Raw genomic sequence first — 16658 nt, 5'->3', positions numbered from 1 at the left:
TCACCCCAACTTGGGGCCACATGGAGCCGCCACTCTGCTGGGAGTGGGCCCAGCTCTGGGCCTTGCAGCCTGCGAGTTGGGGGCTTGAGCCCTGCCCCCTGGGCCCCCTCCCCTGCCTACAGGAGATGAAGCCTGAGATGGGGGTGGGCAGCCAGGACCAGAGCCAGTGGAGGAAGCGCTGTGCTCCCCGCCCGGGCGCACGCTGCCTCCGTCCAAATGGCTGTCGCAACTCCGAAGGCTTGGGAGAGGTCTGAGTTTTCCTCTTCTATTTTTATTTCCTCAAATCTAAGACCAAGAGAGGCCAGTGCCAGAGTTCTGGAAGGGTGGGAGCAGGGAGGAATCAACCCACAGGCGAGGGGAAATGTCTGCAGGAGGTCGCTGTGAGGATCCTCAGCAGGGATGGGTGTACGCCTATCTAAGTGGGGGGCTGGGGCTGGGGACACAGGGTCCCTCCCATGAGAAGCCCTCCACTCAGGGCTGGGGCCAGGCGGCCTGCGCATTGCCCCGCCCTGGAGGGAGCCATGTTCCCCGACGCCTGGGTGAACAGCACTACTTCTGAACATCCAATGGCACTGTCCTCTTCTCACCTGCCCACACTGCGTCTGCATGGGAAGGATGTTTGAGTTCGGAGCCCCCGGCTTCTCCAGAGGGGCCAGTGAGCTCAAGTGTCAGGCACTTAGTGTGCCTTGGGCGGTCCTGGCCCAGAGGGAGCACCCAGAACCACATACCACATTTTACAAAGATCCAGACCGGTCACACCATCATCCTTCCCAGGTGCGTGTGACAGAAGATAGCTGCGCCCTGGCTGGTGTGGCTCAGCGGATTGAGCACCAGCCTGTGAACCAAAGGGTTGCTGGTTCGATTCCCAGTCAGGGCACAGGCCTAGGTTATAGGCCAGGTCCCCCGTAGGGGGCTCTTGAGAGGCAACCACACATTGATGTTTCTCTCCCTCTCTCTCTCCCTGCCTCTGTCTGAAAATAAATAATTTTTTAAAAAATTTAAAAATAAAAGATAGCTGGGGTGATGGGTGACTTTATAAAGAATTTGGGGACTGCAGGTAACGATTCCAGGCACATGGTGGCCCCAACTCAGATGGTTCAACTCATTTGGGGAGGTGGGGAGATTGCTAGCAGGAGGACCGTGTTTAGCTGTGGTCACTATTATCTGTGTGCCTGTGATACGCCTGGTACTTTGTACACGCATGTCGTCTCCAACACCTCTTCTAACCTGAGACGTGCAGCGCAGGTTAGGTCCTGTGCAGGCAGAATTCGAAGTGACCCCCAAGGTGAAGAGATTTCATGGATGTGACTAGGCCTCTAATCAGCTGACTTTGAATTCATCACAGGGAGACTATCCCGGGTGGGTCTGGCCTAATCAGGTGACCCTTAAAAGAAGGAGGAGGCTGTCCTGCTGGCGTTGAGGAATCAAGGTGCCGTGCTACAAGGGGGCCACGAGGAAAGGAGGCAAGAGTGCCCTCAGAAGCTGCCAGCAGCCCGTGGCTGACAGCCAGCAAGGATGTGGGGACCGCAGTCCTACGTCGGCAAGGAGTTGAATTTGGCCAACAACCTGAATGGGCTTGAAGGAGGAGCCAGGCTCCAGGTGACAGCGCAGCCGCCGACACCTGGATGTTAGCCCGGTGAGGTCACGAGCAGAGAACCCAGCTACACCTTGCGCAAGCTCCTGACCCACGGAAGGCGCGAGATGATAAATGGTTTTGATGATTCAAGCCGCCCAGGTTGCGGTGATTGTTATGCAGCCATAGGAAACTAAGACAGATGGCTAACTGCTAAAATTCACCTAGGAATAGGGCCCTGACTGCAGATTTTTGACTGGGTACGTTGCCACCCAGAATAGACTATCGTTTCCAGTCTCCCCTGCATCTAGGTGTGGTTATAGGACTATTTTTTGCTAATTAAGAGTGGAAATTTTGTATCTACCCTTTGGGATGGTGCTTAAAGGGCACATACAGCCTGGAATATAGATTTGATGACTGGTGCGCCAGCAGTTATGTTGGACCATGAAGCAAAATGTGAGGACAGAAGCTGTGCGTTAGGATAACAGAACAGAAAGATGGAAAGGGACTAGATCCCAAATGGCACAGTGAAGCTGCCGTCCTGATCTCGGAGGACTGACCCTCAGACTTTCTTTAAATGAGAGAGAAATAAATGTTCACTCTATGTAAGCCCAAGCTTTGGGTTCGAATTTCAAATTCTAAGATCCAGCAATTATTAGCTGCGGATTTTGAGTCAACCCCTTCACCTCTTTGCACCCTTTCAGCCTGACCAGCGGGGATGTCAGGCCACGTGGTGGGAGCAGCGATCCCTGACGCAGGTGGCCTGGGAGCAGCGGCAACGAGAAATGCACTAAGGTGGAAATGAGGAAGAGAGAGGGAAAGCAGGAGGGGGCGGGGGAGGGCGAAAGTGGGCAGGGACGAGCAGGCCAGGTTTGTTGTCAGCTCTCTTCCCTGAAGTGCGTGGGCCTCTCAGCCCAGCTTTTGCTTCCCTGCTCTTAGTGGACAAATCAATACCGACAATTTTTAACACAGCACCTGCCATGCGCACCTTTGTGAGAGAGGCGGTAGGGAGTAGTGGAGACTGCGGCAACAACCCTTGTCTGGCTCCAACCAAGAGCTTCCGCGCAGGAGGAGGGGTCCAGCGTGGCCAGATCTGCCAACGTCTCAAGAAAAGCCAGAACTTGGGATTTTTTTCCTCACCCCAATCTTTTGATTTTTGAAAGCGTGTTGGCAATGAACTCACTTTTTAAAAAGATGTATAAACACCAGGCAGGGCCGCATCTGGCCCTCGGGTTTGCCATCTGGGCTTAAGCCTGTTAACAGAACAAAAGCGAATTGCACGTCAGGACCATGACAACAGGGTTTGGAAAGCCCAGGCGCTGGGGCTTGTTAAGAGCCGCCGCTGGTTTGAGGCACCAGGGAAGAGAGGGCGGCCGGGCCAAGGAATGGCCGCGATCCTAGCACCCTTCAGGTGACCTTAGTGTGTGCTTCACAGCGAGAAGGAACCCAGAGGAGGCTCCACGTGGCGTGGCTGCTCTGTGCGCATCCAGGGCCCTCCCCAGATGGGGCCTGGAACCCGCAGGTCCCCCCCGACCCCCCCCAAATAATCCACGCTGGGCAGTGTCAGCTCTGGGGCCTGTGCTGCTTTAAAGTTTTGGGTGTACACTCCCCTCCCACCTTTTTTTTTTTCTTTCTTTCTTGTGCCTCTATTTTATTGGGATGACTAAACCTTTCAAGTATGCTCGCAGTAAACAGAGCTCATTTACCCCCCGCCTCTCTGAAACAGCTGCTGACAGCTGCACTCCGCGTAACCCAGGCAAGGACCTTTGTAGCGGAGCCTACCAAGTTCACATGGGTCGTGGGGCCCCATCTCTCCTGCCCAGAGCCCCGTACAGCTGCACCAAACCCCGGCGCGTGCCCATCTCCCCAGGGCCTGGAGGGTAAGCAGTGTGTGAAAGGCGGAGGCTCCGCAGAGAGCGCTCAGCTCACCAAAAGGACGCCCGTGCCCGGAGTCGAGAGGAAAAAACAACACGCAGACACACACAGGCCTAAGAAGCAGAACCAAATGTCTCCTTTTATTGCAAAGTCAAAACCCTTTTTATTTTGTCTCTTTATACAGAATTTTCGCTGAGGACCGCTCTATGCAACAGCTGGAGGTACATTGGTCCGATCGTTAATAAATAGTCTTAAATAAGAAAATAAGCAGGTTGGAGGGAAGGGAGCTCATCATCCCAAACAAGCGACTGGAGGAGGGTCTAAAAAGAGCTTCTGATGGACATAAATAATTTCTTTGTTTTGTAACAACTATTTACACATTTCAATGTACAAATGATGCTAACCAGAGGCCGTTTGGCATAACTGGTGAGAAATCTTGCACCAAGAGGGAATCACAGGAAAATCCTCAGATCTGCCAGCAGACAAAACAAAAATGTAACAAAAACCAAGACTCTTCCCTGTTGACCCAGCAGCGTGAAGGCTGCAGCCCAAGCTACTGAAGAAGAAAAAACAAAAGAAAGTAAAACACAAAGTTTCTCCAAAGTTTCCAGTGGCCAACTGAGTCATGATAGAAAAACAGTTCCCACTAGAGCAGGTTCCAGGGACCTCCTGGGTAACCCTGGTCTTTGTTCACAGACAACCCTGTGTGCCCAAAGCCCTGTGCCGGAGTGGGGGCACGGCGGGGTGCACACGATTTGGGGACCCACTGGCCAAGGGGAGGAAGGCTCTTGCCAAAAGCCATGTCGGAAATGGCACCTTTCAATCAGGACACCAGATTAGGACGTCACTCTCAAAAGGCTTCTAGGTCCTTCCATTTGAGATTCGTGTCTGGCACACCTGACACCCCGCACCCTCCCGCTACACTTCAAGGAACCAACTGCTTGCAGAACCCACAGTAGGGGGTCTGCCAATGAAAAGAGGGGGCCTCAGAAGCCCAAGCCGAACCCAAGATTTCAGAGCACGGCTCTCAGCGAACAACGGACGAGCCTCCTTGAGGGACGGATGGCTGCCCTGCCGAGAGCCAGGCTTCCTCGGCGCTCCTTTGAACAGGCCATGTGGCCCAGCAATCAGGGTCAAGTTGCAGGTTCTGTCCTAGCGCTGCCGTCCTCCACGCCGCCCTTCACACTGGCGTGGAGGGGTGCTGGAGAGCCACTCGGAAACATCTGCTGGGGCGCCAGTGCCTGTTTTAATGTCTGCCATCCCACGCCCAGCCAAGTGACAAAACACATCTCCTCCAAGGTCAGCTCGCCCCTTCCTCCCAGCAGAAATGCACCCTTCCCCCGCCCCGCCAAACCTTGGTCATGGGCATGTCCACGTAAACCCTGGGTCTCTCTGGAAACCTCGGATGAAACCCAAATGGAATGAAGAGGGGCCTCCCCCCGCTCCGCCGGCCACAGCTTCTGTTTATGGAATTGGAGTAAACCAAGAAATGGGAATAAATTGTTTAGGAAAATATATCTGTAACATCCTAACCACTTTCATTCACTCGTTTTATTGGGGCATTTATTACAGGAACTTCCACGCCAGGGTCCCTCCGGCACAGGCGCCGAGGTGCCCACCCTCGCCGCGCCCCCTTCCGCCGCTGCTGGGTGGCCTGGCCGAGGGGCACCCCTCGTCACCCCAGGAGCACGTCAGGGCCCAGCCGAGACTTTGCGGCCCGTGACCGCGGCGGGCGGTTTCTTTGTACGTTCTTCTTCCTATTAGGTTTGGCCTGCAGCAGCTTGTAGGGTCTTGTCCATAGGATGACAAGGAACAACCCATCAAAAACCATTTGCCTCTCAAAGTCCTCATTGCTCCTACACCATCCAAGCTGGGGCAGGGGATGGGAGGGCCCAGCAAAGGGCGGGCAGCCTGCTGGCTCCTTGCCAAGGCGGGCAGCGGGGCACGTGGGATGGTGAGATGTAGGGTCCAGAAAACTGCGGCCCCGCGGGCCTGGCTTCCAGGAGGGGCTAGTGGCAGCCACAGGCCCGCACCACCATGTTTCTGTATTTCTTCAGGATGACGTTGGAGCTGTCGTCGAAGTAGAGGACGGAGATGGCGTTGAGCTGGGTCGGGGCACAGCAAGGCTTGGGCACCGTGTCCGGGTTGATGAAGTGGACCTGGAACACACCCAAAACGGGGGCAGCGGTGAGTGCGGCGCCCCCACTGCTTCTCTCTGGCCTCCCTATGTCTACAAGGGCCGTGTGCCGCGTGGGCGAAATGACCTCGGCGACGTGCGTCCAGCGTGCCCCATCCTAAGCACATTGTGTGCAACTACCTTGGTTCTGCGGTGACCCCCGTGCCACAAAGGAGGGAACCGCATACAGGCCGGCTGAGCACAAGGCTGGGAAGTGAGCGCCAGGCCAGAGGGCGGGGCGGGGCTCCCCTGGGCTCGGCGGGGTGTTTAGCAGCGCCCTGGACTCTGAGGTCAGGCCCACTCCACCCCAGCCCCCAAGCGCGGCATCCGGAAGTGCGGCTACAGGCCCAACAACCCCGAGGGGCAAAACTGCCCCCCCCACACCGTGGAGAACCACAGGGCTGGACCAGGGTCAGCCGCAGGCCCAACCCGGCCCCGTGAATAAGGTTTGCTTGGCCCTCGGCCCGGCCCATTCACCGGGCGCGTCAGGGCGGCGCTTTTGTCCCAAAGGCAGAGCCGAGCAGTTGCGATTTATGACTCTCAGTCAAAAATGTTTACTCTCTGGCCTCTTTTCAGAAAGAGGCCACTGTTCCTGTTCACGAAAAATAGAATGCAAGTCACGCAGGTGATTGGAAAGGTTCTTGCAGCCATATTTCAGACGGTGGGGAAGAAACCGGTAACATTCATTTATGTACTATATCTAATTGAACCCAGGGTTTCGAAAATATTATCATTTCAACATACACTTAATATAAAAAAGTCATTAATGAGACATTTTATCTTTTTTGGTACTAAGTCTTCGAAACCCACTGATTCATTCGATGGGGGCGGGGGGCACAGGCCCAGTGCGGGGGAGCCACGCGTGAATCGGCTACCGTGTTGGATGGCACACGTCTAGACCCCACCAGGCTATTCTGCCTCTTGAACAATAGCAATAAGGGGAAGGAATCTGGGCAAATCCTTGGGAGACGTCAACAAGGACGCGGCACGTCCAGAGGTAGGAACGAAGAAGGAAGACAGCCAGGTGCCCAGGTTTCTGCTCCATCTCACACCTGGGCCTCTGTGTGCCTTACAGGGGCTAGTAGGGGTCAGGGGCAAACAGACCCCTACAAGCCCCTACTGGGCTCTAAGTGCCTACAGGGACCACACGAGTGTCACTGAGGGGTGAATGAGGCCAGGAGTGAGACGATAGGGAAGAGTGAGACCTGGGGCAAACTAAGAGGTCTCTCTCCTTCGGCCACAAACTGACCGCGGCCACCGATGCCGGTGTGATCAGATGTGCTGACTGTTCAAGATAGGCTGGGGATGCTGTTGTTTTATTTTTAGGTGAAGTTTCTGGTTTCCAAAACACACGTGTGCCCAGTGAAAGCACCCTGCTCACCAGCCTCCGGTCTGTGACTTTTGACACATGGCCATGCACTTCCTAAACATTTTATCAAGGACAATTTCAAAGCCTAACATCGAAACCTTCCCCACCTATTTCACCCGGGAATAATTTTAAAGCAAATCCCAGGCATCAGCTCATTTTGTTTGTATTTTGTTATGACTTCCAAGAAGATAAGGAGCCACCCCCTTTGAAAACATGACCCTCGTTTCGGACTAACTGGAGGATTCAGGCTGACCCGAGGCGTCTCCGGAAAAACACGGATTGAGTGGGTGGGCCCGGGCCCAGGAAGGGGGCGTCGGAGTGCAGAGGGGCGCCTGCCCCCCGCAGCCTGGGGACACTCCCGTCACCGCCCTGGGTCCTGAGAGCAGGACCTTAGCAGGGACCGGGGAGCAGGGCCGGGCCACGGAGCAGTCTGGGTGATGGGTCATTTCCAGCGCAGGGACTTTCAATCCCAAACAGTCTTCGGGGTTTGCTGTTGCGGGAGGCAGGGCCTGGAAGGGCAGCATAAAAAAGGGGGCCTTTCCCTCTGAGGGCGGAGCTGGTCTGTGAAAGGACCAGAGGGGCTTTCCCTCCGAGATGGGACACGGGGCAGGGACAGGGACAGGGACAGGGACCAGGGAGGCCGACCGACCATGCCACCAAAGCAGCGCAGAGCTCCCTGACACACAGCACCGTGGGACTGAGTGGCGGCCCTGGGCAGGGAGCTGTCTGCCCTCAGGAGCGGTCAGGCCAGGGAGGGTCACCCGTGGTCCGGAACGGCCCAGGCAACGCCCATGGCAGGGAGCCAGACAGCCACGGCCCTGGAACCCCGGACTCTAAGCTGGAGAGCAAAGCCCCCAACTGTGGCCGCTGCTGTGGGCACCGAGCCCTCCGACGGCCAGGGGTCCAACCTGGGGCAGCCGGGGCTCCCAGCCCATCTCTCTACCCTAATCCCCTCTTGGCATCTCCCGGTCACTCCCTCCCTCCCCGGTTGCCTTGGTTGTTTACTGAGTGTTTCCTCCCTGGGAAAGCGAGGCCCTGAGGCAGGGACCCCGTCCGTGCTGCCTCTGCGGTGTCCCCAGCTCCCCGCGCAGGCTCCGCAGGCTGGAGACCCTCACCAAGCGCAGTGGGTGCCCCTAAAGGACTGAAGGGTGAAGTTCAAGGCTAAGAGGATGACATATGAGCTGGGGCGGGGCGGGGGGGGGGCGGGGGGAACAGGCTCTCGAGCCCCTGACCTAGGGGAAGAGCAGACATCATGGGGCAGGAACAGGCCTCCAGACACAGAGCAGACAGGCTGACAGCTGAGAACAGTCGCCCCAGGCGGGCCAGGCCAGGGCCCACGGTAACGTTAGGGACCCACGAAGCTGCTCTAACTTCTTTTTCAATGAGGAGAAATAAATAAACTTTAGGGACTCTGGGGTCAAAGATTACACACATCGTTAGGTCAACACAGCAGTAAAATATAACTTTCAGCCTTTTTTTTTTAACAGAGAAAGGGGCCCCCAAGGAGGGAGGAGCCACAGCGGGACGCGGGGCCCCGCCCCGCCGCCTCCCGCCTGCGGCACTCACCAGCGTCTGCACGATGGCGTGGTTGGTGGCGTTCATGTAGGAGTTCAGGGGGAAGGCGCACTCCCCCTCGCAGTAGTAGGCGGCGTAGCCCTCGGGCGCGATGATCCAGTCCTGCAGGGAGGGGCGGGGGGCCGTACGCAGGGCCCCACGGGAAGGGTGAGCCTCAGGGCCCCAGCCTCCAGGTCGGAACCCCCTCCTGTGGGCCAGACTCAGGCGCTGCCCGGGTCGAAATCACCCTCCTGAGTGGCAGGAGACGCGGGCGGTCCCCATGGAATGCAACAGGAAGGACGGACCACGGTGGAACTGGGCTGAGCCCGGAACGGACATCGTGTGGTCTCATCAGCACGTGGCACAGAGTGGGGGGCCAGGGAGGCACAACTTTACCTCTCCTGGGGGGTAACGCCCAGCCGTGGCCATAAAAACAACACCCCATGCCTCCGTTCACCTGCCCGGGAAGGGGGCTAATGGCCCACCGTGGGCGGAATGAACCGACAGTGTGGAGGGCTCAGCCCGGTGCCTGGTACGCACGGGCGGCTCTAAGAAGGACGCCCGTGGCGATGCTTTCTTTAGGGTGGGGGTTTGAGCCAAAAGATTGTTCGAGCAAAAATTACACCTCTCACGGACCCAGGTCCACAGCCTCCTCCAGCAGAGGACCCTGGAGTCTGGGGCCCTGTCCCAGGAGCGCGCTCCAGCAGGAACAGGGCCCCCCTCGGACACGAGGACATGGTCAAGGGGGTCTGAGCTGGCTATGCGCACAGGGGCGCTGGGAGTGTGCTGGGCACGACCCCCAGGGCAGAGCTGGACTCTCCCACTTGACCTGCTGACTTTATGAGAGCGTCCTGCCCAGGACACTGGAGCTCCGTGAGGCTGACCTGTTGCCCCACTCACTGCTGCCCCTTCCGGGCCTGCAAGAGGGCCCAGCAGGTGGGAGGGGCTCCTGGTTGTTAGACCCTCACTCCTCTCCCAGGATCCATCCATCTCCTGCCCTCCACCCCACTCCATCCAAATGGTTCCAGAGGGGCAGCCATGCTCCTATACCATGACCCCGCCCCCTAAAACAGCTCATTGGTTCAATGAACGCCTGACCTGAGCTGGACCAATCAGACCCTTCTCTGGGAATCTGAATAATGGAGAAGGAGGGGCAGACTGGGAGCCCACTCTCCAGGCGGCTGGGTCCCAGCGCCCATCTGAGGAGCAGCCAGTGCAGGATGGCAACGGGGTTCACATGCAGAATGACATTCAGAGTCCCAAGTGTTTGAGTTCCTCATTCTTGCTTGAGTCTTGGCCACATCTCTGCTCTTGGGTTTCATGAGGTACCCCGGATCCTTACGCTAAATCCCCGACCCCAGTTAGGCCTCTTGGCACCGGAGTCTTAACTGACGCAGATGGAGTAGAAACAGGACTCGCTGCCCCTATGGGGCACAGCCCGCGGCCTTGGGGGAGCAGTGGGAGCCCACCCCTTACCTGCCAGCCCAGGTCGCGGAAGCTGACGTACAGTTCATGCTTCTTGCAGGCCTGCCTCTGGTCAGCGCTGCTGTTCTCTGCACGGAGGAGCGGATGGCGGGGAGGAAGAGGGAACACACAGGCGTTAGTCTCCCCAGCCTCAGGCCGGGCTGAGCGGAGTCGCACTCCTGCGGCTGCAGAGCGACTCTTGGGCCACAGGTGCCTTCGAACGCGGTTCCACCCCCATCCAACAGCCTCGCAGGGGAGGCGCCGACACCCCCATCCCGCTCGCTCAGCCTCCGCTCACAGAGCCCTCGGATCCTTCTGCGGACACGGGTTTCTTTTACACACAAACGTGGACTCAATGCTGACATCCGCTGGGTTCCATACGGGAGTCAAACCCGTCCACGCTCCACACTGGCTGCCTGGAGGGGTCTGCTCTCAACCGGCCTCGCCATGGGCAGCCAGCCCACAGTGCCCACACCTCTGCAGGAGGCAAGAGGGGGTACAGACAGGGCCTGGGACAAAGTCCCCGTCACCACTACCACGAAGAGTAAACAAGACGGCGCGAAGCCAAATCCCACTGACCTTCTAGAAAAACACAGGGCTGACCTCAGGCGTGAGAATGATGCACTAGGGCTTCCCAGAAGAAAGTGAGGTTTGCAGGCACGGGGGTGAGGGACCGAGCATTTGTAAACATGCCCAAATCTCTATCTCTCTCTCCCAGATAGAGTGTCCCCCGAGCCCAGCTACCTACCCACAGCGACCCTTGGTCTGCTGGGCCTTGGCTTTCAACATGAAGCCAAACACCCTGCTGTGCTGTAAGGCAGGGCTGGGGAGCGGTGCCCAGGAGCCGCCTGAGCCTCCTCTGCTCCTGGCAGGCATTGCCCATCAATCGTGGCACGTGCCGCTCACTGAGCCCTCACACAGCTCCAGGTCCTTCTTTCTGTGGAGCCAGCACCAAGCAACTGTTGGTGCACAAAGGGAAGGAATGGGATACTCGAGAAGGAGGTCCCGCGCTGCTGCCCCTCCAGTCCCGCCCCGACGGCCCGCAGGCGAGCAAAGGCAAGGCAGCTGCTTCCTCCACCCCCAGGAGCTGCAGCCTGAGCAGCCAATGAGCTACAACTGGTGTCCGGGCTCAGCTCCCACCAGAGGGTCATCTGCTGAAAAGGGTTAATTACCAGGGAGGTGGGTCCCCAAGTGGGTGGGAGAAGGGCTTGGAAGGGAGGCAGCGAACCCAGGCTCTGGCCCCAGACCACAGCCGGTGAGCGGGCCCCGGAAGGCCTGGGGCGGGGGCGCCCGCAAGGAAGAGCTCCCCGGTGGCCCACACGCCGCGGCTTGTCTCCTTCCAGCGCACAAAGGGCTGTGTGGGAGCAGAGCCGACGTGTGTGGCCCTCCAGCAGGACTCCTGGCCTGTCCCGCAGGTAAAGCCTTTCACACGGGCATGTGCGGGCACGCGGGCACAAACACACGCAGCTTCCGCCTGCCTGGGCCCGTGGTGGGGCCCAGGCCTCCAGATTTCTTATCAAACTTCCAGGCCGGGCTAAGTGGGTCGTCCCACAGGGCCAAGATGCAGAAATCCACAGGAAGGAGGGGATGCCAGGCAAGAAAGCACATCTGCCCTGTGCGGCAGTGAGAGACCCGTCCTGGGGGTTATGTAAATGGAGGCTGGCCGGGGGGTTGGTGAAGAGGTGGCGGGGAAACTGGGTGTTGAATTCTAAGGCTTTGAGGCACCCCGGATGGAATGCGAAGACACGGCATTTTTCCTGGGATGGAATTCGCCGCACTTCTGCCTGGCTGACTTGGAAAGGCCCCCCGACTCCTCATCCCCAGGCCCTGCTCCCCACCATTCTCAGGGCAGCGGTGGGATCAAAGGGTCATCTGATCAGCCCCACCCAGCGCCATAGCCTGAGACTCTGCAAAGGCTCCCACATTTGCTTTGGAGGAAGCTCAAGCTCAAGACGTGGCTCCCAAGAGGACACTGCCATGCGCTCACCTCAACAGCCCGACCCTCCCCTGGTCCCAGCCGCTGCGCCCTTTCACCCCTCATCCCTCACAGGCGCCGCATGGCCTCCCAGCACCGACCTCCGCACTGCAGACCTGCCGCCTGAGCCCTACGATGGAGCCAGCGCAGCCCAGCCTCATGGGCACCCGCCCGCCCCAGCGCCCTGAGCCGGGAGGTCTTCTCTGAACCCCCAAACTGGGGGTCCCTAGTCACCACTCCCCGACTCTCAAGGCCGTCATTAGTGTGGCCGTGAAAGACCACCAGCTCCTGGGGTCCCCTGTCCCCAGGGCACCACGGCTGGCTTTCGCCATCGAGCCCCAGACACCGAGAGCCCAGCATGGAGGAGGTTTCCAACACAAGTTCAGGGGTGTGGCTGGTTTTAACCTGGGGGAACACAGACCGCTTTGAGGGAAGGATGATGCACCTGCCGGAAAAGAACCCCCGTGCACAAACTGCAAGCCCCCCACTCCCACCAAGGTCCTCCCGGGCTCCTGGGGGCCGGGAGGCCCACTCCTAACAGCTCCCGCACCCACAGCAACCATATTCCCCTTCCCTCGAAAAGAAAAATGAACCGCAAGGTCCAAGTCGGCTCGGTGAGGCATAAGAAGCGGCTGGCAACATAAGGCAGATTTGGGGGTGCGGGCTGCTTTGCATATTCTAAATACCCCTGTGTCCCCCTTCCAGGGTTCCTGGGACCAACCCCAGGCCTGGGAGCCAGTGTGGCTGATGAGCTCCTCGGTGAGCTCCGAACACGCCGGCCAGCGGGCTGGTCGCTGCCTGTGACCCTCCTTTACCTCGAGACCAACCCAAGGCACTGGGAGATGGGCTCCGGATGGGAAAACCCACATTTAACAAGCGTTCCAATTTGCCAGGAGTTTCCAGTATTTTTCACTTAAGAAATAAAATTAAAGATAGAGCAAAGCCCCCCACTTTTGCTCCTGCCCACTCCGCAGGTGGCCGCGGCCTCCCCGGGGGGTGGTGTGGCATCTCCCAGCTCCTTTGCGTGTCCTCCTTCATTTATCTCTAGCCACCGGCTGACCCACTTAGAAATGGCACGGCGGGTCAGCCCCTGTGTTGGTACTTGCATTTCTGAAAGAATTGTGACTTGCACACAGTTACGAGGGTGAGCTCTGCGCAGAGCAGGGGTTTGTGGATCTTGCCTCCTGCTGCATTGGTTCCAGAACCGTCTGTGGGGCACAGGATTTCGAGTCGCTCCTCGCCGGGCCCCTCCCCATCCCCACGTCCCTGGGGTCTGTGTCTGGGCCCTCCTGCCCCGGGCGTACCTGCCACGTTGGCCATCCTCAGCGCTTCCTGGTTCTTGGGCGTCTTGGAGCGGTTCTGGCCGCGCTGCCGGCCCCCCGTGGAGCGGGTGCTGCGAAGGTGGACCTCGGTGGCCTTGAAGAAGGCCACCATGAAGGGCTGCTTGTTCTGGGGTCCGTGCCGCCCGATCAGGCCCGCCAGCTTGGGGTTGATGCTCTGCCCTAGACCGGAAGCAGCCAGACGTGTAGAAGACGTGGTCAGCGGGGTTTCACTTGTGCCTCACAGCCCACTCACGCACTCGCTGTCCACCCGCCCAGCCCCAGCTCTGTGCCCGGTTGTGTTAGGAGCTTAGGACACAGTGGGAGACCATGCAGAGAAAACTCCCCGTCCCCTGGGGCCGGCTGGCAGGAAACTTGGACCACAGGCATCCCACAGTGAAAAGACGCTGCAGGGGAGGGCGAGGAGCTGGGCTGAGGTCGGCAGAAGGTCTCGGGCTAGAGGAAGTTCCACTCGTTTTTCCATGGGCAGAGCAGGTACATGGTCTACCTACTACCTAGAGGTGGGGCAACTCCAGGCCGGCCAGGGAAGGTGGGAACAGCCGCAAGCCGTCCCCGCATCCACCGCCCTCAGCTCGGAAGGACCACTGGAGCGGAGACGTGGGTGACGGGGGGGGAGGGGGAGAGCCACTTGGCTATTTGGGAGAGGACGTCCCAAGCAGAGCGCACTGGCAAGGCGAATGGGGGCCGGAGCTGGGGGCCGGGGGGCGTGTTTAAGGAGGCCGGCCCCCTAGTGGGGCAGAGACTGGGGCTGGGGAGGGTAGAAGGGGGGTAGGAGGGGTGAGTGGTGGGGGAGAGTAGGGCATCAGCAGCACTACTGATCCCTCCTCTAGTTACTGGGCTGAATAGCGTCCCCCGAACCTCAGGGTGGGACCTTATTTGGAAGTAGTATCTATGCAGATGAAATCAGTTAAGGTAAATTCACATAGGATTAGGAAGGGCCCTAATCTAATGACCAGTGTCTTTAGAAGAAGGCCATGTGAAGTCACACACACACACACACACACACACACACACACTCATACACGAACGATGGCCATGGAGCACGAAAGAGCTCCCGGAGCCTCCAGGAGCTGAGGGAGGCCAGGCAGGACCCTTCCCTGGACCCTCTGGAAGGAGCACAGCCCAGGGACACCTGGACTTTGGACTCGCCGCTTCCAGCCGGTGAGAGAAGGAAGCCTGCTGTTCTCAGCTCCCAGGTTGTGGTATTTCATTACTGCGGCTCCGCGGGGGGGCTCCTTTGATCTGCGTGAAGTGGAAACCATGGGCGTACGAGAGCCCAGGCGCGGGCAGCTCGAGTTGTTGGCAAAGACCACCGCAGCCTGCCCGGCGCGCTGCCCTGGGGGGTCAAGAACGGAAGCGGGAGGGAGACCAGGGCGAGGCGTCCCGGCCGGGGGCGGGCAGCCAGAAGTGGTCAGCTCTTTGGTGGTTCGTCTGTAAGTCCATCTTTAGAGTGGATTTCTAATGTCTTGTTTTGAAATAATTACTCAAAGGAAATTGCAAAAAAAAAAAAAAAAAAAAGCCCCAGGGAGGTCCCAGGGGCCCTTCACCCGGTGGCCGTATTCATCGCGCCCAACACCCCCACCTGGACCACGACCCCTCCTGGATCTATTTTGAGAGGAAAATGGAGGGAACTTGGTGAGGGATTGGGCGTAAAAGGTGACACAGGGAGACGTCACACGTGACTTCTGGGCTCTGGGCCTGAGCGCCTGAGAGACGGGAGGGGCCCTTCATGAGGTGGGGAAACCAAGGCAGGGCTGGGAAGTGGGACGGGGAATGGGGAGAACTCGCCCGGAGGAGAGGGTGGAAGGCGGCGGCGGCGCGGCGCAGCCTGGGTTTGGCGCCTTTGCCGGGGGTGGGGGGCGGCGGGGGGTGCGGATGACAACGCAGGCTTGGAGCCAAGACCCACTCTGGCCTGGGACCAGCCTCCCGGGGTTCATGTCCTGCCTCTGCCGGTGGCGACAATATCCCAAAGAAAGATGAAGCAAGAGACTGGACAAAGAAAGCCTGCCATCGGAGAGGCAGGAGAGCCCGCCCAAGGCCACGCAGCCTGGAAGCAAGGAGCGCACCGGAACCAGGTGCGGCCACGTGGCCACCGCAGATAGGACGCCCCCACGCTGGGCGGCCAGGGTCAGAGGCCGGCGGGACCGGTGCTTCGGGAGCCCAGGCCCAGCCACATCTGGAATTAACTTCACCTGGAGCCCCCCGGGCGGGCGGAAGTCAGGAAACCTGGCCTCCCAAGGGCCCGGCCAGCACTAGGGGTTCGCTTTGGTTTTTTAACAAGGAGCATTTCAAAGACCAAACTCCCCGTCCACCACTCTTTCCCCCTAAATTAACCCCTTTAACGTTCGCTCTCCTGCATTCTTGAGTGGGGTTTCCCCGAGTTCACCCATCTATAATTGGAGCGGTTCTGTAAAAAGAACCATTAAAGCAGAGCCCCTAGGATTTGCATTCCCCCCTGGAAGGCTTTTAAGGGCAAAATAAAAATGCATCGCCTGAAAGCGCCACGCTGCTCGGATACAGTAACCCCCCACTTGCCGCGGGGGTTGCGGGCGGGGGCGCAGGGGTGGCCAGGGCCGGGACCACAGCCTCAGCGGGGAAGCGGGCGACGGAGCAGAAGGAAGAGGGTCTCCAGGTCTCTGCACCCACACCCGCTGCTGACCGGCCTGCGTGGGCCAGACACGGGACACTGCGTGCCGGGCCCAGAGACGGCCACTCAACAGAGGGCCGAAGACGCAGCGGACTTCTCCACCCGGCAGGCGGCGTTCAGGCTCTTCCGGGGGCCGCAGGGGTATTGCAGGGTGTGCGGCAGCATCCCTGGTGGTCCCAAAAATGTATCCAAGTGTCCCCTGAGAGGCCAGGCATCCCGGGTGGAGCCATTACTCCCCCCAAGGTAAGCCAGGCTGGAGAGCCGCGCACAGGTGAGTCACCGAGTCAAGCCTCTCACTGCAGAACCTGAGAGACGACGTGAGGTTTTATTAACACAAGATAATTAAATTCGGGGACATGGCTACACAGGCACCTAAACAAGGCGTGCATCTCTTCACAAGCATTCCTGGCGCAGTGTCCGGCCAGCACTTTCCTGCGCCCTGCAGGGTGCCCTGGGAACCAGAGAGGCCCAAGCTCCTGTGGGGCCCACAGAAGGAAGGGCCCCTCAGATCCGCCCCAGAAGGAGAGGCCAAACATGATACGGTGTGATTTACAAGCGGGAGGAAAGAAATTTAAAGCCTATACGAACATATGTGGGTACGTTCATACATAAAGTTCATTTTTATTTTAATATCCCCGAAAAGGGCTGGGAAAGATTATATTGGGGGAGAGGACATGCGGGTTGG

The 16658-nt window shown here is 58.8% G+C and overlaps 1 protein-coding gene across 1 annotated transcript in view; it reads right to left on the bottom strand.

The window, feature by feature from the left end:
• Positions 1-4779: 4779 nt before the first annotated feature.
• The window catches only part of BMP7 (bone morphogenetic protein 7), a 75086-nt gene continuing 63207 nt past the window's right edge, over positions 4780-16658 (bottom strand). Inside the window, exons 4-7 of the mRNA XM_054573349.1 lie at positions 13291-13488; positions 10024-10100; positions 8560-8670; positions 4780-5607 (exon numbers count right to left, since the gene is read on the bottom strand). Coding sequence (XP_054429324.1) covers positions 5458-5607; positions 8560-8670; positions 10024-10100; positions 13291-13488 — 536 coding nt within the window. The 3' untranslated portion in view covers positions 4780-5457. The remainder of the gene's footprint in view (positions 5608-8559; positions 8671-10023; positions 10101-13290; positions 13489-16658) is intronic.

Source organism: Pteronotus mesoamericanus, unplaced genomic scaffold, assembly GCF_021234165.1.
Source record: "Pteronotus mesoamericanus isolate MK-2021 breed Mesoamerican mustached bat unplaced genomic scaffold, CSHL_Meso_final contig_25, whole genome shotgun sequence".
NCBI classification, from domain to species: domain Eukaryota; kingdom Metazoa; phylum Chordata; class Mammalia; order Chiroptera; family Mormoopidae; genus Pteronotus; species Pteronotus mesoamericanus.
This window is presented reverse-complemented; position numbering and strand designations above follow the sequence as displayed.